Source organism: Odontesthes bonariensis, chromosome 23 (genome assembly GCF_027942865.1).
Source record: "Odontesthes bonariensis isolate fOdoBon6 chromosome 23, fOdoBon6.hap1, whole genome shotgun sequence".
In the NCBI taxonomy this organism is placed as follows: domain Eukaryota; kingdom Metazoa; phylum Chordata; class Actinopteri; order Atheriniformes; family Atherinopsidae; genus Odontesthes; species Odontesthes bonariensis.
In genome coordinates, this window is record NC_134528.1 from 24,723,839 (window position 1) to 24,746,839 (window position 23,001).

Below are 23,001 nucleotides of genomic sequence, written 5' to 3' on the forward strand. Positions count from 1 at the left end.
TTCACATATGTACCGCCTCTACGGAATAGGTACTACGTCGCGATTGGTCGCATTTTCTTGCAAACCCCATCCGCTCGTCTAAAGACGTTCATTGGCTAAAACATAAATCTGCTTCATTCCATCAATCAAGAATGTTTTTTGACAATCAAGAGAGAGTGGCAATCCAAATACACCTTAGAGAGGAAGAACCGAGAGCTATATTCTTAAACAATTTATTATTAACAGATCCACAATCGCAAAGCTCAAGCTCCCAAATGACATGACAATTTGGTTTCATCCGTTGACTTCACTGCCTGTAATAACAAGCTGTCAAAACAGTTTTATATACAGTGCTATAGCGACCTCTAGTGGATCTGAACTAAAAAAAAAAAAAAAAAAGAAACAAAAAACAAACAGACCAAAAAAAAAAAAAAAAAAAAAAGAAAAACAGTGCACCAGATTGTGAATGACTTCTCCACAGTGCTGACCTTGGTCAGGGGCATGTCCACGTGTACAGTTTTGCAATTGATGATATTTACATTCTAACCAAGGAGTGAGAAGGAAACGATCATCGCAGTCTTTACAAATGTAGAATATAATCTGATTTATCCCTCGTCAGTCATAGATGTTATACCTCATATGTAATGCCCTCCAGTTGCGGCCGTCATGCAGCAGAACCAAAACAAACCGTGAGATTATTCACACATATGTTTGGAACAAATAAGTCCAGTTTTTATTGTTGTGGTTTCTGTCAATGTAGCAGTGGCGCTCCAACCTGAACATTGATAAATAAAACACTGACAAAACTGTAATCTTTTTTTTTTCTTTTTTTTTTCCTCCTTTTCTGTAAGGATCTTTTTGTTATCCTTAAGACACGTGAAGTAAGAATAACCAAATTCATCATCATTCCACACAATTAGATTTTCCTTGACCAAAGTCCTTATGCAACAGAATGTTTGTTTTCCGTTTAAAAAAATCCAACTCATCCTCGGGAAGAACGTGTTGGCTGGCTGCAGCGTTCTCTCCCCGTCCAAGGCCCCTCAGGAATAACTTGATGTTTTGCTACCAACATCGTCCTCCTGCGATCCCATACTCTGGAGAAAAACAAACAAAAAAAGGTAACGTATGAAACAGAGCTTACGCGCAAATGACAAGCTGAATGACCGTCTTTACCCAAGACAATGACCCAATATATTATCATCCATGTAGAAATTAGTCAAACTAAAAGGAAAGGCCGACATGTTGATAACACTGCCTCACCTTCTGCACAAATTGTGGGTTTACTGTGATTTCTTGATCCATAGACTTTAGTTTCTCATCCAGCTCTATACATTTCAACATCTGAAAACAAATAAGGACAATGTGGTGTATTAATTCAAAACAAGAAGAGGCGAAGGAAGAGAGAACACTCTGGACCGTCTTGGGGCTTCACCTCTTGGTCAATTTTGTGTAGCATTGCTGGGTTGTTGTATTTCTCGGGGTTGTCGTGGAAGCAGACCATACCATCCTTTTGGTTAATGCTAGCGTAGATCTCACCATCTTCAATCTGAAAGGAGAATAAGGAGGAGCATGTGTCAACAGTCAACTGCACTCTGGATGACGAGATAAAAATACATTTATTTGTTTGAGATGATGTTCAATAAATTCATAAATTACTGTTCTCGCTAAGATCTCCAAATAAACAAAAACATAACATAAGCATTAGCATTTTTTTTCTGTGCTGTACTTCTTGCCGAATGACTCACCATGTGCAAGACATATTTCTCTGCTTCCTGGGGACCCGAAAGCTGCACTCGACTTGCCATGTCTTGCAAAGACAACGTCAGGAAGGTCTGCGGGGGGTGCATGAAACAGAAAGTGAGATCACCGTTACTGTTCTCTGATTGCACGTTTACCCAGCTGAACAACAAAAACCAGTCGCCAAAGTCGCTCACAAGCAAACTTCACCAATTTTCTCAGATGGACAACGCAGAAATATCACTTTGCTTGAAGTACATTTCCTGTTCATTATATACTGATATATCAATGACTTTTGTGTGTGTGCTGACATTATCGCCAGATGCATTTGGTCGTATTCACTATCCATGAACGAATGGCAGAAAATTTACAGGCAAGCAGCACACCTGCTGGCCACGAACTCACATGTTTGTTTTGTTTTCTTTTTAGTAATTTACACACTTAATGCAGGAAGCTGTCAGGATCAACTCTGCAGAGTCTGGAGAATCAAGTGTTCTCATTTGCATTATCACATGCAGCCTCTCTGGAATATATTACAAAATCATCAGGTCTGCAATGCATGTGTGAAACACATCAAGCCACTTAAACTCCTTCCTTCCAATTACACACAGGATAATGAGAGCTGTTGTACCAACATTTTTTTTACCCGCTCTGATGTATGACGACACAAAGAAAAAGAAAATAAAGACCTCTTTTTATCCATTCTTTTAGAAAAGATGCCCATCTTTGACTACACTGGGTTGTTGGCGGCTGCTAAACACAACCAGACCAACCAGTCTTTGTCAAAACTTGGGGAACTTTAGCAATAAAAATGAACATTTTATGGCTTCTTGCACGTCTCCACTCGTGCAGATTTAGCTCTGGTGTTGGTTTTGTCACATTCTAACATCAGAAACTTAAAAAAAATAAATAAATACCCAGAACACAGTTGACGCTTCTTATACATACGAGCACACAGGATACACAAAAGGATCAGCGGCAGCCATGGGACTTTTGAAGTTACACAGGGAAAAGGACTTTCCTCATTTTCAGAATTTCATGAATTAGTTGATGCGTCAGACCATAACAAGAGCATTTAGAGCAGGCTCAGTGTAAACAGGATTGAAAAGAGTTACATACTCATTTGGCAACAAAGTCTCGTGGCTACAAAATGTTGTTACCAGTCAAAGGCAACAGACACAATTTGACCCATCAGGCACAGCTGCTGGGCTCATTTGAAATGATACAACACTAATATGTGGAAGTAAATATTGAAGAAACAATGATTTTGTTCTAGATGTTTTACCAAAAAACATTTAAGTTTTTGCTAAACAGATTATCCGTCAGCGGATTACCAGATTACTGGATTTTCTACGTCAGTGTTGGAATTTGTGTCGTAGGCGCTGAGTGTACCTCTTAAAAATCAAATGAATCTCACAAATCTTAGCTTTCCAACAAAATGTCGCGCAAGCACCCACTTCCGCACAGCATTCGTGTACACAGCGAGGTTGTGTAGAGAACAGCTGCTGGCCAGCAACCTTATCTCATGACAGTCTTCACACAATCTCTACCCTTCAGTGCAGTCGTTCTAGCCGAAGAAAGGAAGCTTTTGGCCCAGAATAAAGAAATGCGGGCTATCAGACATCTGCATCTGCCTTCTGATACCCACATTTGGGGATGTGACCTTTGTGATTTATGATTAATTGCACCACGTTTGACTTTGACTGAGACACGTTTTCAGATTAGTTTTGCTTTACTTTTCCATGGTTTTTAAATTAAAACCATCCCATAGTCCCCGCTTTGAGGACTGCAGGATTTCATTTACTCTTTTTATGCGAGGAAATCTGCTGCATGCTAACATATAAATCAATGACACACACACACACACACACACAGCCCCACCTTTGTTAGCCTCTGGATGTTCTTCTTGTAGAGGGAGGAGAGGCACTGTTTGACCAGGCCTGTGTTGTTGTCTCGTGTGAAGGTCTCGCTGTGTTTGTTGACCAGGTTGCGCAGCTCTGCCGGGTTGTTGGTGGTGTAAACCTGAGCTAACTCGTGATATGCGTTGCTCAGGGGCTGAGGGCAGAAAAAAAAAAAAGAAAAGAAAACACATTAACAGCAAAATAACACACGAGTCTAACACATGGATTGTCACTGGCCTTCACGAAAGGTTCACACAGCATGCAACATGATTTATAAAGAAACGCTGGAGTTGAGCTGAATGGAATTGGTTCAGATGGAGAAACTGAGATTTACAGCTAATATGCTATTCACATTTAAACAATCTTCTTGAACTTGTGCGTGCATCCGTTGCTGTTCCATTTCACAATAATAGCTCAGAATGACAGCGTAAACTTGTCAAGCAGGAAACAGACAATGGAAGCTGTTTTCAGCTCGTCGCACTTTAAGCGCCTCTGATAGCATGATAAACAGACGTGTTTTGATTGTTGTTTATGGACGTAATTTGCATGAAATTAAAGGCACATTTCAACCAAAAGCAGCAGGAACTTTAGCAACATGGCCCTTTTTTTTTTTTAAAGGCGCTAAAAGATCATTTCAGCCATTGGTGTTTTATTTTCACCAAGATCTAAGGTACAGCGAAGATGGAACAAATGAGGTCAGTTGAAGTGTGTGGCTGCTCCCCAGATTCCTCGCTGGTATGTGTGAGCTACCACACTTCTCACACAGCTGCCTACAAAGCAGTCAAATCAGGAAGTTCAATTTAGTTGCATTAATGCCAAATCCGTTAAATTTACAAATTACTCAGGGTTTGTCAGTGTTATTATTTGTACCTTAGAACACAACCTGAGACACAATCAGAGATTTTTGTTTTATTATTAAAGGGTTAGGGTTAAAGGCGGGGTAGGGGATCTTTTTCTGGAACATTTTTTTACATATTACTTGAAATACTCTTCACACCCCCATTGCAACCAATTAATTAAAAGTTTTGACACAAATATGAAAAGTTTTAGTGGCCTCTAGAACATACAATCTAGGAAAAACACTATCCAATCATTGTGAACGGTCCGTTCACAATGATTGGATCCTGATGCTGTCTATCAAACTGCAATCTGCTCCTCCCTCCCCCTCCTCCCCCCTGTGCGCGTACCCTACCCTCCTCCGTGAACGAATTACGCGTCCAAAAGCTTGGCAGGAAGCTAAACTACAGCCAGCTTGGCTAGCACCTAGCATTATTAAACGTATAGTTAGCATATACTAAATGCTAAATACGGCAACGATCGATGCTTGCTGTCAGAACAGCGCTCGTGCACCTTCGTGCTCGTTCATGTACTCTAGAGGTGTGCCTTCGGGGGGAAAGTGAAGAAAAGGGTTGGGACTTTTTACCTGTGTATTTTCAAAATGCAGCTTCGCTGGACTCAAAATCCAGGATCTCCTACCCTACCTATAAGGGTTAACTATTAAAATGACATCTGCTCTCGTCTCGAAAATACGTTTTGCATTCAAATACAATCAGTAGAAATGGGCTGAGGCATGTTGTTGCAAGTTAACCCATCGAGGACCCCTACATTCAGAAGAATGCATGTAAACACAATAACAATGAGCTAAACATTTTAAAGGTGCCGTATTGGACTGTTGGAATCTTTTAGAGCTCTTAAAAATATATATATTAGAAGTTACGCAAAACCATAAATTAAAAAAAACGCTGGCACATGAAAAACTAACCATTTAACGACTCAGCAGGAGTTAATTCTGCGAACGTCAACCTAAACACGACTATACTTCATCTTCGCAAACATTCTAGTGATGAAACGAATTTCAGTACTGGCATGTCATGCTTCCGTACCTTGATGAACCTTCCTACTATTTGTGAGGTGTATTTGGGCAGCTGCTGCACTTTGCCGTGGAGAATGAGCGACACCAGGATGTATTTCTTATAGGCTTCCAACATGATGTGGCTCACTGCCATGGCTGGAGTGGTTATTGCCTGTCAAGGAAAAGTGGCAAGTGAATAAGCACTCAAAAAACAACGAGGCTACAAGTGACAAATACAGAATCGCTGGTCAGGTTTGAAATGAAAGAACTTCTAAATGATGCCATTAAAAAAAAAAAGAAAAAAAAAAAAAGTACCTGTTCATAAAAATACAGTGCTCTTTCAAAGTTTTTGAGGCCCGTGTAGATCATGCCGCCATAGTAGTAGTAACATAAAAAGTGCTTTGCGTCATAGGCTCCATTTTCCTTGCAGATATCCATCATGTCCATCTCCAAGAAGGGCAGGGCGGGCTTGAAGCACTTTGCTAACAAGCACAGCTACAGGGAACAAGAGAGGAGGGTGACTGGGTGGGTACGACTGGACTGTCACACAGCAAAGGAGCTGTGCCCAGACTAAACCTGTTCATACATTTCAGTACAACTTTTTTTTCATACATAGCCCAGGCTCATGAAATGAGCAGGACTGTGAATAAAAGTCTGGAATGTGCACTTCAATCACATCTGAACTCTTTCATTTTGAATTTTACTCCAAGAATCCGAGGGCAAATTCAAAGAAAAAATGTGACTTTGTTCCAAACATTATGGAGGGAACTTTATTTTAACAAGAAAACTGGGAATGAGGGGAAACATAGGTGGAAATGGTGTATAAAAGGACACCCTGAACCCTCTTAGACAAGCTTCTTGTAATTTCTTTAAGTACTCTACAGGAATAGTTCTCCAGGCTTCTTGAAGGACATTCCAAAGCTCCTCCTCAGATGTTGGCCATTTAAAAAAAAAAAAAAAAAAAAAAAAAAGTGCCTAAAAATATGAGTTATATAAAATATGGTTCATCCCTTTAGTGTCTTTTTATGCTGGAATGAGTCACAAGTCTGCATTCTTCTGAAGATGGTCGGGTACAATGACCGGTCTGAAAATGTGTGAAAAAGCAGCTAATGTCCAAAGAAAAACTGAAAAATCTTCAGAAAGCCTAGAGAACTATTGCTCAAGATCACTTTAAGAGACTACAAGGACATATGGCTCATTGGAAGCTAAATATAAAGTGATGAGAGGTGGCACAAGACTTTGGGACAAAACTGTAATCAACAAATATATCTGCAGGAGACTGACAACAACAAATATAACAGGGGTGATAACTACAACTCATGTACCCAATTACACCTTGTTGATTATCAAAATAAATGTGCATTACGAGCCTTTTTCTTTTTCTGTTCGTAATGAGGAGGGACCAGAGCCAGTGACTCACCTGACACAGGTCTGCATGAACTGAGGTAAGTTGGTTTGTGTTCATCTGCATTTTGTCTATTGCCTGTTTTAAGATGACGACACCCCTCAATGGCTGTTACGGGAGGAGACAAAATAAATAAATAAATAAAGTTATTCTGCTGCAGCTTCACTGAAACATCCAAGCAAACTAAAATATTTAGCTCAAGAGTGGAAGGAAAACACATGCTCCTCGTGGGCGATGAAACTCAGTACAGTGCACGTGATGGCAAGACTCATGTGCCACAATCAGGCATTGATTTGGCAGCAAGGAGCAGACATAGTTAAAAACTAGATGCTGCACAGTGGATTTTAAAACACAACACAAATGCATGAAAAAAAACCCACAAAAGATAAACACTCAAGTGGAAGGATGTGGTGGTTCCCCTTTTCGCTATTAGGCAGCAGAGGTTTGATTTATCATGGGTTTGTCAAGTAGTACTGAAGAGTGTTTCAGAGTTTTTACACTCCATACTACACAGCTGTACACTGATGACAGGCTAAAAAGGGCCTAAAGGCACCATTGCTTTTAGAGCTGGTAGTTTACATCATTAAATAAGCAGTCCATGTACAAATCCCAAACCAAAGTAGGACTGAACAAGAGGCTAAAAACAAAGCACAAACATCAACAAAACACCCATTCAAATCACTCTAAAATAAATAAACCTCACTGTGTATTCTTGACTGACACTTAAAACCACAGCTCTGCAGACTGCTGCAAAAGACGGCCATCAGAGTCGTGAATGAAAAACCAACTGCTTGGCACGAGCATAACAGCATTATAAACTGTATAATCTTTGAAGAAGCACACATTGAGTAAAAAAAAAAAAAAAAAAAAAAAGAGGTCGCCCTTAAAGGATGTGAACCATTATGTAAAGCGGGGCCTGAAGAGAGCTTCTGAAAAGCAATCTGACAGGTAAGACTGTCAGATTGCTTGTCAGTCTTACCTGTTTCCGCTCCACAAGGGCATTTGTCAACTGGTGGCAGAGACCAGCAACTGCAAGAGGAGAAAGAAGAATTGGAAAATGTTTAATCAAATGTATGATTAACTTTTTGGATTCGCGACCTGTTACACATTATCCTACACTGCTCATAAAAGTACAGGGTTTCTGTTTCACAAACATATTCTCCGACAGTCACATACATGTGGACAATGATGCCATGCAAAGGCATCCAAAAGGTCTCATGGCAGGCTCAGCCAACCCATGTGAAGACATTCTCTTTTAGTTAGTAAAAGATATATCAAAAGGCCATCTATTGCAACGGCCTCAACATGTTTGAGTAATTTCGGGTGAATTTCTTGTCTAAATTGAAGTCAAACAGAAGTATTTTGGTATCCAGGTTCCCTTGCTAAGTCTGTCAGGGCCAAGTGATATAATCATGATACAGGAGTTAAACACAGTTAGTTATAAGGGTCAGTCTTTTTCCCAATTTTCTGTGACAGGAAGCCCACAGTCTGAAACAGTTTTTCCCCATTACATGGTACGGTGTGAGTCCACTCGCGCAGAATCAGCTGTTTGTCATTGCGGCGTGTGTGAAGCTGCGGCGACGCGCTACTTAGTTGCATGTGTGTTACATTACACTGATAAACTGAAAAACATAGATCGATCTGTAATCCAGATTTTGTGGATAATAAACATGCTTAGAGTATGCAACCCGTACACACAAGAGAGATGAAATTATTACAATGTTCTTTGGTTTCACGATATCAAGAACGAATGTTGTAAGTCGTGTACCAGGCTTTCACACGACTTCATAAAATGAGGATTTAACATGTTGAACCCGCGTAAAGATGTTGACCAGGAAGAATAAAGGTGTCACCAGAGTCCAACTGTGTTCTAGAGGCCCTTAGATTTCAAAAGTAATTAACTAATGCATCTAAAGACTAATGTCATTAAGCACTATTACTATAATACAACACTTACGCAGTCCACATTAGAAACACCAAACAATCTTATGCTACATATGTAAAGGAAGCAAGGTACAAACAAGCATCCTATGCTTCCAATAGTGAGCAGTTTACAGGTGAGGACTTACAAGTGTCTGTTGCATATCTAATGTGCTCCCCATTGCAGGTACTGATGAAGAGCTGGACTTGGGAGAAGAGTGTCTCAAAGTCTGGGATGTTTGGCATGGAGAACTTCACGAATCTGGAGTGAAAGAGGAGAAGAAGGTCAGCAAAAAGCCTTTCAGTGCAACAATGGGACTTTTATGTGGGCCTAAAAAAAGCTGGGTTTCTGACATCAAAACAACTGAATGCTTCATTTCTTTTTAGGGTCCTATCCATAGGACGTGGAACATGGAAAAACACAGGAAAACATATCTAAACTGTGACATTTATTCAGGAAGCAGAAGTTAACTTGTATCTCTTGTGATCATCGTTTATTTTAACACTTAAAAACAAATACGAAGCTGCACATGAGAATCAGAGGATGGAAACCCTACTACACCATTTAAAGCCCTTTTCAGGAATGAGATATGCAACATTAATGGTTTCCTCGGATCGGTCAAAAAAAAGCAACAGCTAGTAAGTAACCGGTCATTTATTTTTCACATTAACGGTCCTCACGCTTCATTCAGACGAACCTGTGAAAGTGACAGAATAGAGCCACAGTGTATGGAATTGGTTAAGTAAGGTATAATACGGAGGTGGTAATATACAGTCACGTGTTCCTCACAACAGCATGTCATGTAGCTATAACCATTCATGTTAGCATGCCAAGTGTGCAGAAGTTGTGTGAAGAATAGCAGCAGTGGATGGACGCGTCTAAAAATATCACTTGTTTGCATGTTTCAGCTTACTGAAGTATCAGTGGAACACTATTTAGGGTTTAATTGCACCGCAGCAATCGATCTCAGCTGGAAAAAAAAATTGGATCTTTTACTTCAGTTTTACTTTCTATTGGGGGATACCATCTCCACCATCCGTTTGTTTGTTATATACAATTGAAAATGGTAAATGGACTGCATTTATACAGCGCTTTTATAGTCTAGTTGACCGATCAAAACACTTTTTACAATACAAGGCACATTCACCCATTCACACATGCTCTCATGCAACACTTCCTAAGTCACCCCAATCTGTACAACAATCTATACGACAGTTTTCTCATAATAACATATTGCTTTGCCATAATAGATAGCGAAATAAAGAACAACCATCTGTAGTTGGAAAATATTGTGACATAATCAGACTGCAAGCAGAAGCTGGAGCTAAAATGCTCTTAAGTTGTCTGTTTTTCATTTGACTGAGACACTTTTGGAAATAACAGCAAAGGTCTAACAGAATCAAACAGAAAGCCACGTGGGAAGGTTTTAACTGCTCTTTTAACGTCAGAGTCTGTCAGAATGCTACGAACAGGTGAGCAGAAGCCATATGAACCGGTTTCTGCTGTTCAAACATTACACTGACACGTTCAGCTGCCACCAAATGAATGGAAAGCAGTGCAAGAGATTATTTGTGCGATTCACTCTTATCAACTCTGGTGAGTGATTCTCCGTCACCCGGCCACAAAATCATCACCAAATGTACAACGGGACCTTAACAGACAGCTGAAGAGCATCTTTGCCAATTTCAGAAAGAAACGTAGCAGATGTGAAAAGCCCAGTCAAGGCAGTGGAGTGCTTAGTTGGACCCGACTGACAAAACACAATGAGTATAGGAAGATTTAGAAGTGTTAACCTAGAAGAGTGTTAAGGTAGTAGAGGAAACTTACAGCACAGCCAGCACGCCTAGGGAGTGCTCCTGGATGTCCAAAGCCCCCAGCACCGTGTCCAGGTGGGACAGATTTTTGGCCAGCAGCTCCCCGCTCTTGTTGATCAACTCACACAGCTGAGTCATCTGGCCTGGGGGGGGGCGACAAGGTGAGAAAAACAGTGAGCAAAACTGAGCCACTCTGGACTTTCTTGTATGTGCTTAAGATATTTGACAGATCAAAACAGATAGCAATTAACTGTTCAACTTTTTACTGCAGTGTACATGAGAACTGTAGATGCAGATTCAGCTTGTGAAACCACAGTTTTTATGGCCCACTGCCTGTATGATCGATAAATTTGATTGTTAGGCTGAAAAAACAACAAAGTTTTCAAACACAGAAATTCTGTGACACACAATAAGGGACCCAAACACCAAGATGTAACCATAAGACTTACCAAAACCAGGAATGTTAGATAATAACCTGCCTTTCACGATTATTAGTAATGACAAAATTCCCTAAACATCATAGAAAAGAGGAGAGCCATTCTTCTCATTCTGGAAATACCCAAGACATTTTACTCACAGGTCATATTACTGATAGAATAATGATTTTCTAACCTAAGAATACCTGCACGCTAATCTGTATACCCATATAAGTCAAAGTGACTCACGCTATTGTTTATAACCATCGCACTGCTGAACATTTCAATTCAAATCGGTCGGTCAAGTGTCCTGTCAAGGCCTTGCAAAAGGGGTAAATCAAGTGGGATTGACAGATGACTTTAAGCCAATAATATTCGATAATTCAGTTCACCAGCCAATCGTGTGGGTCATGGGCGGGACTACCGGTAGGCAGTCCCCAGAAATTATTTTCTAGATCAAAAACAAAAAGTATAATTTTGACATTTTCTTTGATGAGCTATCAAGTTCGCGGTTGTCCTTTGCATCCATGCATAACAGTGCATCTTCCTACAACAGTTTACAGAAGTCTTGTAGCCAGAGAAAGTATTTTTTGCGATGTGTTTACATGATAAAGCAAAAAGAGGGCTATGACCAGTTTGGCTGCCTAGCTATCGGCAAGGCATTGGATAGCATAAGCTAGCTAACCAGCTAATACTTCCCTCTCTGAAGAGTTAAGCAACATTACCTTGAGCGGAGAGCTGCCGCACATTGTTCACAAACTGCTCCAAGGCTGAAGCCATTATTTCCTGGGTCCAAAGTGGAGGTAATTTTCACTGTTTTTCATTCAAACGTCAGAAACAACTCCGTCCGGACTGAGACAGGGGGCCACACAGCCGCCACTGATGTGAAGCTATCGCGAGATCATAAGAGCAGAGCAGCGTACTAGGAGACCAACGAACCGTCATTTAGAGTCTTAAAGGGACAGATACATGCTTTTCTCCTACAATCAGAAATAAGGTTGACACCGTTTTCAAGTTAGTAATTTTATTTGAACATACATGTTTGTTTAAAACAATAATGCATTATTGGGCTACAAATAACCATTTCGGTTGGTAAAGTTGTTTTTCATTCAAAGGATTAAAACATACAGGAACTGACGTACTATTTACCGGGTTTTTAACAAAGATGTTTTCTATTGTAAGAGCTCCTGTCTAACAGTTTTTAAGGTACCAACTAAAAGCAGACTTCCTGTACAATATTAAAGGTACAACAAAACTTAGATAAAAATTAAACCTAGGACTTGCAACACTACAGCATTGTCTCTGTGTTTAACTCTTATAAAAAACGTCTATAGTATTATGATATGCATTCATATTTTTGTTTAAATTAAGTCAACAGCAAGTACGAGGGCAAGCTTCTTTTCGTACTGATCCTTGTAGAATGTTGTTTACGATGGTACTGTTTTAGTGTAGCATTGTCACAGTATGTCTTAAGTGAAACTGTCTCTTCTGTAAAATTGTTAATTCAATGCATCTAAAATGGTTATCTTTGGTAATACCTTTTTTACTGCAAACAAATGCCAGCAATGTCAACTTCCATTGCAGCAATGGAACGCTAAAAAGCTTTATTGCAAATACAATAAGAACTGGAAGTTACATCAAAAGAAAAAAAGATGATCTATTTTAGGTGCACAGAAATGCAAGATGGGCAATGTACCTGCATCAAAGAAATCCTTCACCCCATTGTACTGCTACATTTTTTTTATTTTTTACAGAAATGCAAAACATTTTAAACTGAAAATTGACACTGTACTCTAAAATATCAGTGGAGTGAAGCATCTGGTTTGTGTAAAATATCTTTGTTGCAAGTAGGATTGTAGTACAGTTTGTTCTCAAAGCTAAGCACTTCTCCCTCTGCAATAGCAGAACCAGATCAGTTTACTTCCCGTTTTACTTTAGACAGCCTCAATAGCAATTGTTACAGATGCTGTGGGTTGGCTAGTGGCAGCTGCAGGCCAGCTAATAAACTGACAGACGGTGCAAACAGCTGTTAGTACAGTGGGCACGACTGTGTCACATTTGACCTGTGTGCTGCTGGTGATCCGCTAGCCTGTCACTTAGCCACCGACAGTTAGCTCAGCTGAACCAGAATAGCAGAGAAGCGCCCAGTGATTAAGCTAACAGTGAAACAAAACTTTGTCGACAAACGAAAAACAATACTGATAACGCTAAATGCCGACAAAAAAATCTAAACTTTCGCAGTATTTGATAACTTTTTGACTTCCATGCGCACTCTATCGACTCTTTCCACGCGACGTTTGGAGAAGGTAGTGACCGTAGGTGGTACTGCTACGCACCGCCGACCGAGGGTCAACGATGATACTGTTCGTGACATCACGCCTACTCGGAAGAGGGAAAAGTTTGCTCCATGATCCGTTTAAGAGGATTTGCATAAACATGTCGTCCTCCACTGCCTCGGATAAGAGACTGCGGATTCTGGTTGACATGGACGGGGTCCTGGCGGATTTCGAGGGGGGCTTCCTGAAGAAGTATCGTGCCAGGTACCCGCACGAGCCCTACATCACCCAGGATGACAGGAGAGGGTTTTGGGTGTCAGCGCAATACGGGCAGCTGAGGAGCGACCTATGTGTAAGTGACATGTGTTTATTTTTAAGATAAACAAACAAAAAAATGGCTGAAAATCTCAATCTTGAATCTAAATGTCCCTTTGGACTTCCAGGGGAGGGGGGATTTAATTAAATAAATAATTAACTCACGACGTGAGAAGGCTTTTAAAAGGGTGCTAATATCTGGAAGCAGATCAAGATCACAATGCTTAATCCAGATATAGTATGACCAACTGCTCCACTTCTCCTTCAGAAAAAGATTTTCTTTTATATGAATTAGAATCGAGTGCGTTAACCGTAATTATTTTGTGATTCAAAGTGAAAATATCCACTAACCCAAGGCTTTTAAGAACATAACCTTTTACACACTCATGATCCAAAATAAAAAAAAAAGAAAACATTACTCTTAATTTTTACAAAAATGGGGTCATTTCAGATCCCAACCCTCATTGTACAATCTCAATTATGTAAGAGCCCATGATATGAAAACTGCAAACCTTTGCACATTACTACTTCAGAGCACAGGTATTGGTGCGGATGTAGCGGCTTTTTACTCTCTCGTTGCATTGTGTATTTAACAGAAGAAGACGGTCACAGTTGGCAAACTTGCCTTTTATTTCGGATACCTGGCAGAGGGATTAACACACAGTCAGTCCCGGTTTCCTCTCTCACACACACACACACGCACACACACAAACACACACACAGTACACACATCAGGGAGACAGCAAGGTTGGACTGCTGTTTTCCCCTGGGGTGCACAACCTTATCCACAGGGGTGCTTATTGCAAGTGGAATCACACTACACCTTAACTCCGTTACACGGACACACACGCATATATTATCGCTGCATTTGTGTGTGTGTGTGTTTTGACTCCAGGATAAAGCCATCAGTATCTGGGAGTCAAAGGGCTTCTTCATAGACCTGGAGCCTCTGCCCGGAGGAGTGGAGGCCGTCAAAGAAATGGCTAAGATGGATGAGTAAGTCCCGGAGATGCAGTGCACCCATTTGCTGTATGATAACCGATTTTGGCGAGCTGTAGCACACTGCGATGCAGATGGGTTTTCTGAGGAACGTGATAGTGAGATGTGTGCGCATGCCGTGACACACGCCACAGTGACAGAAGAGTTAACTGTGCGCCATAATCTGCATTAATCATCTCTGGAATGTGTGGACATTGTGCGTAATTAGACATCCAAAGATTTGGTTACGTGGGAGGAGGAGGAGGGGGGGTTTGCACAGAATTACACTAGTAAGACGGTGTTTAGGGTAAGACATCTCGCGCTGCTTTTTTCCTACTGTAAACGTTCGCCAGGATCAGTGTTTCGCTACGATTGACGTCACCTGATCAGCTGGCAGGAATGCGGCCTGGAGGGACGTGCTGGTCAAATTGATGCTGGACACATTGTGTGAAAACCTAAACAAAGCTGAGCGGTGAAGGAGAAGCCAAACAAGCTAGATGTACATTTTGTAATTCAAACTGAAACTCAAATCTGGTTGAGTTGTGGCAGCAAAAGCTCAGACAATGACCGTGCAAAGAAAGATGAAGCACAAAAGGAAACAAAGGGGGAATTACTACTTTGAATTACCTTGTGTACGAACTGTGCTCTACAAATAAAATTGCCTTGCCTTGCCTTGCCTTACTTCTTGGTTAGTAGCAAACTGGTGACGGTGCACGGCACTAAATATGACATAACCATCAGACATGGGGCCACTTTTAAAAGGTTAGTGCTGTGTTTCAGAACACTTTAAATGCATGTGTTTGAAGTTATGATCATAATTGGAAATAAACTGATAATTCCAGCTATAACTGAAAGCAGCCAGGTGTGTTGAGTTTGGAGAAATGACTTGCTAAATTGGTTGTATTGACGTACAGTATTTATAATAACCTTTGTGTTCTGATTGATACAAACTGTTGGAAAGTATGTGGTTTTTTTTACAATAAACTGGGTGACTGGGACAAAACTGTATAAAAAAAATTTCAGGATCGTTCACTTCTGGCCTGTACCCACACCTCATGGACACAGGAGAGAGATTGAAAAGCTGCCCCAATCTGTCAGTCGATCTCCCTCTTCGTTTTGCGCCCACTCATGAACGAGATCGCGAGATTGCTCAAACTTGGAGTCGCTCATTCTCATCCTGGCTGCCTCACATACCTCTGAACGAGGCCTCACCTTAAAAAAAACAAAAGGTGTGATCCTAAGCCAATCTTGGAAACCCACCTCGCCTTGGCTGTGTTGAGTAATTCTGTTCATGAAGGTTATGGACAGAATCTGGGGGAGTCCAACGTGCACTCAGTCAACAAGCAGCCTCCTTCAAGCTCAGTCATCAGGTGTGGGGGAGAGAGGGGTAGAAATGCTGATTGTCAGGATTTGCTGTAGAATTTGGGGATCTCCATTGAGACATGCCTTTTGGCAAAGTTTAATCTCCACATATATGAGTGCATAGTCACCTTTAGAGCACACATGAACCACTAGGCTGTCCCTCTGGACCCTTTTAAAAGTGTCCCTATGCAGACTGTTTTGCATTCGACTCTGTTGTCCTCCATCTTCCTCTACAAAACTGAATCGATTGTTTTGTCAGTCCCTGAGTGCTACAGAAATACACTAGTTTGAAAAAGTTGAACTCACTGCAGTTTGAGCTGTGGCAGCCTGCCATATACTTTGGTGCATTCTGTATGGCTCTTAGAAAGCATCACCATCTGTTATCAGCTTTGTTTATGATGTTTCAGTCACACGTGGCCATCATCTCTTTCCCGGAGCTTTCTCTGAAGCGTGGAGCACAGTGGGATAATGTCTGAAACTAGCAGTCAGACTTGTATCTTTTCTCTTCTGGTGGTAATGAGTGACTCTTAAGTCATTAGTGTCTGAATTAGCTTCTTGTTTATCAGTGAATGTGTGTTTTTAACAACTTTTTTTCAACTTCTTTGTTTTCTTGGACCTGGAAACTCGGCCACCTGACTTTAACATACTGTCATTTCCAGTTACTCACAACCAAACCAGTCCAGCTCTCGGCACCCAGAGTATAAATGTAAATAACTTCTTTATCTTTGTAACTTTCCCGCTCTGATCTTGTTGTGTCCTTTGTCTCGCTGCAGCACAGATGTCTTTATTTGCACCAGCCCGATTAAACATTACAAACACTGCCCGTACGAGAAGGTAAAGCCGTCTGTCGATCAATAACATGGATGAGTTTTCTCTGAATGGATTGAGGTTTTCTAATAGATCTCCTCCGCTTTGCCTGTGTGTTTTTCCAGTATGCCTGGGTGGAGAAGCATCTGGGCCTTGACTTTCTGGAGCAGGTCATCCTGACCAGAGATAAGACGCTAATCACTGGCGACATCCTCATAGACGACAAGCCTGACATTCAAGGTAAACTTTGTGTGGGTGAACTCTCCCTGTCCTTCCTTCCTTAGTCACCCTTTTTCACATCTGCTCTTGCAAAACACATGCGCAACTCAAGATGGCTACATTTTTTTTTTTTTTTTTTCTAAAGTGGGTTCTTGGAAAATAAAAGCAGCTGCAGTCCGCAACCATGGATTTTTACAGACTGGGATAACTTATAGCAAATGTCAGATCTGTGGCATCATCTCTCCAGCTGGATTGTTTTAAAAACATCCTTTGAACGGTGGATATGATATGGTCATCATGTCTGCCCTAATGATATCAGGCAAAAAAAAAAAAAAAACATCATTATTGTCATTGTTCATTTACATTTACTGTGACATACTGCATACGGCGCACAGTATGAACCCAAGAAATTTCATAGTTTGTCTCTTTAACACCATTCATTCATATATATCTTTGCATTTGAGGCCTGGAGCACATTCCAGAGATGAGGTTTATTAAATCTGTCTGCAATTGATCATTTTCAATGCCGTTAATCTCAAGATCACAAAGGTTGATTTGTCTAATTTCCTTGAGAAATCGGCCTTTTTGTATTCACAAGGTCATGGCGTAGAGCGACCTGCCCTCCTCAGAAAACAAGCGTTGTTTTTTCTCGAAATGGCACGTTGATCACGATGAACTCGAAAATGAGTGTTTTCATCGGTCATCGCCGATGTCGTGACAGTTGGGGAGGATCTATAACATCGAGTCGAGGCTTCTTATAAAAAGCACGGCCTCTCCCCTCTTCCATAATTCAAAGCTAATAAGGCAGTGAGAAAAAAAAGATAAGGAACAGCAGGGTTATTTCAAACTGGTGACTATAATCGTGATTTATGTCTGGGGTTGCATCGGTGCTCTTCGAAAAGCTTGTCGATACTTGTGTGATGGCAGTAATGCAGAAAAGTTCACTGAGCTTTTAGGACAACATTTACGCTGCTTTCAAGACGACGTCCCCTCCTAGTATGTCCACATTCTGCACATGACAGATCCAACGATGACAACTGCACACAGTCAGATATGTTGGCAGGAAGAATGGAACAAAATAACACCTGAAAGTCTTCATCCCCTGATATCCTCAATGTCTGAGCCTCTTTTAAATGTTGTGTTTAACAGACCCAAAGGTCCCTGATCATTTCCAAACTTCTACCTCCATACCAAGGCTCTTTGGGAGGTAAATACCACCTACAGAACTCTTTTGAGCCCCTGGAAAAAGTTCCTGTGGTCAAAATACAATTAACTTTTTTTTTTCTCTCATCGCTGGTTTGGATCAGTCAGAAGGGCCTTGTGTTGTCATTGGTCTCTTTGCTGTGACGAGACAGCTAATTAGATGAGGTGTGCATTTGGCTAAGTTGCTCTGTTAAAGATTGCTCCAACTTGTTTTTCGCTGTGTCTAAGCAACAGCTCAAACCTTTAAATGATTAAGACTACTTACAGGAAATGCAGCAAAAGAATGAAGTGAAGCAAAAAGTACTTATTTGATCCCCCTCTGAAACATAGTGCGGTATAAAAGTAAAGAACTTGTACAGATAAACCAGGACCTAATTAGAGTTTTGGTCTGTGCATAGTGCTCTGAGAGGATTTATTCCAAAAATGAGTGATAGTCACACTGAGAAACATTAAAAGTTGTCTAACTCTTGCAATTTGAAATTTGTAGAGAAGCTCAAATTTTCAATAGTACGTGTCATTTTCAAGAAGTGTTCGTGTCTGTTTAACCTGCCGAATAGTCCTGCAAGTGTTCAGTCAGCTGTGTCTCAGAGTGCGTTTTCACAGCCCTGCTGTTCCTGAACGTCAGCACAACCAGTCAAAGCACAGGGTTTCCCCAGCCGATCCAATCCAACCAGCTGCTTTTAATGAGAAAAGACTGAAAGCAAAAACAGATGGGCAAGCTGATATGTACTTCACAAGCCCACTACCTAAAAAAAAAAAAAATCACATTATCATCAGCTTGATTTAAACTGATCCATTAAAAGAAGCTCGGGTCCAGAAAAAAGCGGTCTGCTTTGTTCTTTTACTTGTTTTTCAAGTGTTGTGTTTATACTGTTCTAAAATACAGTTCCATTGCATAAGGTCAAATAGGTCAAATAAAGGGCACGAAAACCCTGATGAAAACACCGATGGCGCCCCGCAAGTCAGTCAGTTATGTGCTCCGTGTGTACTTAGAGAATATAAATCACTGTTAATCAATTTCCGACTGTAGCTTCTGTTTTTAGCTTTGAAAACACTAAAAGCAGGCGCGGCTTTCCTCATTCCAGCTGCAGAGGTGTGTTCAGTGGAGGGGTTTATGATACCGCAGTTTAGTGTGAGGTCTCTGATCTGAGTGGGTGCATTTTAATGACTAAACATTATAAAGCGCCGCAAATAGGAATGCTTCTAAAAATATAATTGAAATAAACAGAAAGCAGGTAGTAACATTTTAAAGGAAGAAACTGGCATGATACTCTTTGTTACGTGGGTGTTATATGCTATATAATATGGTCGGGGTCTGAGACTGTGTGCTCCTCACACTGAAGCCTATGGGGTTGGTAGTCACTAAATGTTTGTGTCCTGATCAGGCGTGGAGCCCAAACCAACGTGGGAGCACATCCTGTTCACAGCCTGCCACAACAAACATCTGTCCGTCGGCCCCTCCCAAAGACGACTCCTGTCTTGGTCGGACGACTGGCGGGCGATCCTGAACAGCAAAAGGCAGTAAGGAACTCCGTCACCCACAAGCCTCAGTGGGAGGGGTCACTCGGAGGCTCCGAGGGATCAGCACAGACTGCATTCATCTCTGAAGAAGGAAACGAGTAATATGTTTTATACCGTACAGCTCACCTATTCACTCGTTTGACCACAAGAGGGCACTGTGACTGTAGGTGTGAAGTTGTCTCGACATTTGCACCTCCACCGATTTCATGAACACAAAGACGGAGTGAATAACAGTCATTTCAAAAGGGGCAGGCTGTGAGGGTGTGAATGAGTTGGTATCTGCTCTAATTATGGACATTTAGGTAAAAAAAAAAAAGTTATCAAGCCACTTGAGCGGTTTATCTGAGGCCCTCATTACAGAGGGCAAATCAGCAGCTCGCGGCGCTGTGTCGCATAAACGTGTCAGTGGACTTTAATTCATTCACAACATGGACCCACCGCTGCACACAAAAATAGCCTCTCTGAGTCGTAGGTGCCGGGGAGTGTGTGACTTAGACTTACAAGTACTGTCACCGTTTGGTCTGGTTACTGTTTGACATGTTCTTCATAGGAATACCTTTGCAATGTAAACACAGATATAAATCTACTGGGAAGTCTGCTCTGGTTTTTATAGAACTGAAAAGGCTACTGTGGTGCTCCTCCCTTTTTCTTTTTTTTTTCTCCTTTCTGAATGTGATCTCTCTGCACTTCACAATGATCTATGCATCTTACATAACACACTGATGAGAAAACCATACTTGCGCATGCACGTCGCCAAAACACCACTAGTGCATGAATTAGTCACTGGAAAGCATATGCTGATTGTGTATTTCGCTCAATCTATTTAGCAGCTCCTGTTTTAAACAGAGAAAGGGTCACAAACCACACTACAGAACTGAAGACTGTTTTAAGGCGTCCCCTGTTTCATGACCGATTTAAAAAGTACGACAACAAGCATCTCAATCTACTTTTCCTCTTAGAATGGCTTGTTTACATACAGTAAGCACACGGCATCTGATTTAAGCTGGAGGGCTTGAGCTCTGAACTGAGAAAGATCCTGCACTCTCAATAAAATCCATTTATTTTTGCATGTCATTTATAATTTAATGTGCGTCTTGATAGAAAGTATTACCTCACTTTTGCCACAAAAAGATGAGTGTTCTGTCAGTGTTCTTACTATTCTGTCAGTGGATTTTTAGCAAGTTTTAGAACATTTTTTCAGTAAAGAGTTCAATGAATCTGTTTCATGGTCAGTATGTAGAAGATGAGGCAGCGTTTTTGTTTCGTTTTGTCAGACCTTGTATGATTTTTGTCTGTTTCGCTGTGAACAAATCACCAGAAGCTAAACTTGTATAATGGAAACAGTACTCGGTCCGTAGTGTTTTTATTGGGCCTACTTTGATGTAAAAAGTCACACATGCTGTTTTTTTGTCAATGGAATGTTTTTATTCTGTTTGTTCCACCAAGATTAAAATGGTCACAAAGAAGCATTTTTCATTGCTTTTGTTTTCATTCTTCATCTAAGTCTACTTTAAAAGGAAAAAAAAAACAGATAAAGCGATACTTTTCTCAAGCGATTGGAAACTTTCCCACCCTCAGGGTGACATCCTGGCACCAAACACGACGAACACGTCTCTTTGTTGTCATTTCCTCTCCCCGCTTATCATTATCAGTTATGAAAACATGAAACAACAGTTTCATATAAGCAGTTTCCCAGGCTGCACTCTCCGTTTTATTATACCACCAGGGTAGATTTTGTCATGCATGAGAAACTTTTGTTTCTCGTGTCAACCCGTTTATTTTGCAGGTGAAACACCTTGGAAACTGGCTGAAGTTCTCATTTGGAAAGCACTGAAGAACACAATTATGCTGAAACATCCAGTGTGACAGCCTTAGCAGATGTTGTAAACAGTCACTAGGAAAGACGGTACTGTTTCAAAGGCTCTTTTTTTAGGTGTTAACTCCAAGCAAGAGCTTTCCAAGCATGAGAGGATGTGTGTAACACAGTTGAATGATTAGTGGATGAACATACAAACACCACAGGAATCCACAAGAAATTAAAAAAAGAAAAAGGCATGGAGCTATATAAATCCTGGGCACGAACAAGTCACGCAAAGCACGGGGGGTTAAAACAGGATCAAACTCCATGAGGGGAAGTGGGGTTTTTTTTTTGTTTTTTTTTTACAAGTGTCATTAACCCAGAGGAATTACACTGAAGGTGCATATTGTTTGTGGCATTTCACATATGGAGCAATGTATTGTTTTTGGACATCTTTCCTGTAATGACATATTCTATTGAGAGTCAATTTTGAACATGTTGAACTTTCAAAAGTAGAACAAAATCATTGTGTGGTCAACATTTACCCAGAATGTGTCTTTTTTGCAGAGTTTACGGGGTTATTCACTGTGTGTTTAATGAGGAATATATGTCTGAAGATTCCTTGCTGATATTGAGAACGAAAGTCCAAGTAATGCCTGAAATAAACCCTCAAATTCAGACAAGTTGAAGAAGAGACGTCTAAGATGAGGGGCAGGAGCAAAACGAAGAGCAAGGAGGAAGAAGTTTAAAATGTTTGTTGCATCAGTCACGCATGGGAAATGTGAGATCACTGGAAAATGAAATGGAAATTTGGCGCTGATGAACACACAGCAGGAATATTGGAAATGTTCCATGAAGATATGGCTGCAGGAACATATTCCGGACTCCAATGCCTGTCCATCTGGCTCTCAGACAATAGAGGCTCTTCAACTCTGTTGAAAAAGTAGTAAGAGTAAAGGAGGAGGCATTGCAATGTTCGATGGTGTAAACCTTGACAGATAATTATAGATAACAGATTAGGAGCACCTCTGCACTCCAGATGTTGAACTGTTAGCTCTAAGCTTCTGTCCATTTTATTTACTGAGAGAAGGCTTGTCTTAAGGTTAGGGTCTGATCACAGCCTCCTCATCCCCTCGCTCCTCTGTCCTCCTGCCTGTGACCCGGAAATCGTTTACAGCCAAGTATTTTGAAGCGGGTCACAAAAATACACTTGGAGGGAGAAGAATTAGGAGAGAGAAGGCTTGTTGGCGAAGCTATAGGCAAAGATACAATTGTTAATCCTTTGTGGAAGTTATTTTTCGGCATCCTCTGAAGGGGGCGTGACACATGAATTCCAGCCTGTATCTTAAATGGGAAAAAATATGTACACTATCACAAACACCACCTTTAATCAAGCTTGAACAAAATACATTTATATGCCTCAACAAAACAATGGTTAGATGATGTGTCACACGTCATGTTTAATTGACATCAAATTCAATTTAAGTTCAGTTGGAA

General features: G+C 40.8%; 2 protein-coding genes across 2 annotated transcripts; one reads left to right on the plus strand and one right to left on the minus strand.

Annotated features, from left to right (window-relative positions):
* Positions 1-222: 222 nt before the first annotated feature.
* On the minus strand, positions 223-11,931 carry cops3 (COP9 signalosome subunit 3). The gene is made up of 12 exons (XM_075457952.1): positions 11,751-11,931; positions 10,623-10,752; positions 8,944-9,056; positions 7,854-7,903; positions 6,890-6,982; positions 5,785-5,964; positions 5,501-5,641; positions 3,598-3,771; positions 1,725-1,811; positions 1,412-1,525; positions 1,240-1,320; positions 223-1,073 (listed from the first exon to the last, which is right to left on the minus strand). The coding sequence occupies exons 1-12, from the start codon at positions 11,803-11,805 to the stop codon at positions 1,020-1,022; spliced, it is 1,272 nt and encodes a 423-aa protein (XP_075314067.1). The 5' UTR covers positions 11,806-11,931; the 3' UTR covers positions 223-1,019.
* Positions 11,932-12,856: 925 nt separating this feature from the next.
* nt5m (5',3'-nucleotidase, mitochondrial) lies at positions 12,857-21,172 on the plus strand. The gene is made up of 5 exons (XM_075457953.1): positions 12,857-13,653; positions 14,512-14,612; positions 16,730-16,790; positions 16,889-17,003; positions 19,571-21,172. Exons 1-5 carry the CDS (start codon positions 13,381-13,383, stop codon positions 19,708-19,710), a joined length of 690 nt encoding a protein of 229 aa, XP_075314068.1. The 5' UTR covers positions 12,857-13,380; the 3' UTR covers positions 19,711-21,172.
* Positions 21,173-23,001: the final 1,829 nt, after the last annotated feature.

What these genes read in the sequence shown, in the direction of transcription:
- cops3 (XM_075457952.1), bottom strand. Translation starts at nt 11,805, where the DNA reads ATGGCTTCAGCCTTGGAGCAGTTTGTGAACAATGTGCGGCAGCTCTCC. An exon ending in TTCATGCAGACCTGTGTCAG is followed by an intron (nt 5,965 to 6,889) that starts GTGAGTCACTGG and finishes TGTTCCCTGTAG; the next exon opens with CTGTGCTTGTTAGCAAAGTG. An exon ending in TACACAAAATTGACCAAGAG is followed by an intron (nt 1,321 to 1,411) that starts GTGAAGCCCCAA and finishes ATTTGTTTTCAG; the next exon opens with ATGTTGAAATGTATAGAGCT.
- nt5m (XM_075457953.1), top strand. Translation starts at nt 13,381, where the DNA reads ATGATACTGTTCGTGACATCACGCCTACTCGGAAGAGGGAAAAGTTTG. An exon ending in GAAATGGCTAAGATGGATGA is followed by an intron (nt 14,613 to 16,729) that starts GTAAGTCCCGGA and finishes GTCTCGCTGCAG; the next exon opens with CACAGATGTCTTTATTTGCA. An exon ending in AACACTGCCCGTACGAGAAG is followed by an intron (nt 16,791 to 16,888) that starts GTAAAGCCGTCT and finishes GTGTTTTTCCAG; the next exon opens with TATGCCTGGGTGGAGAAGCA.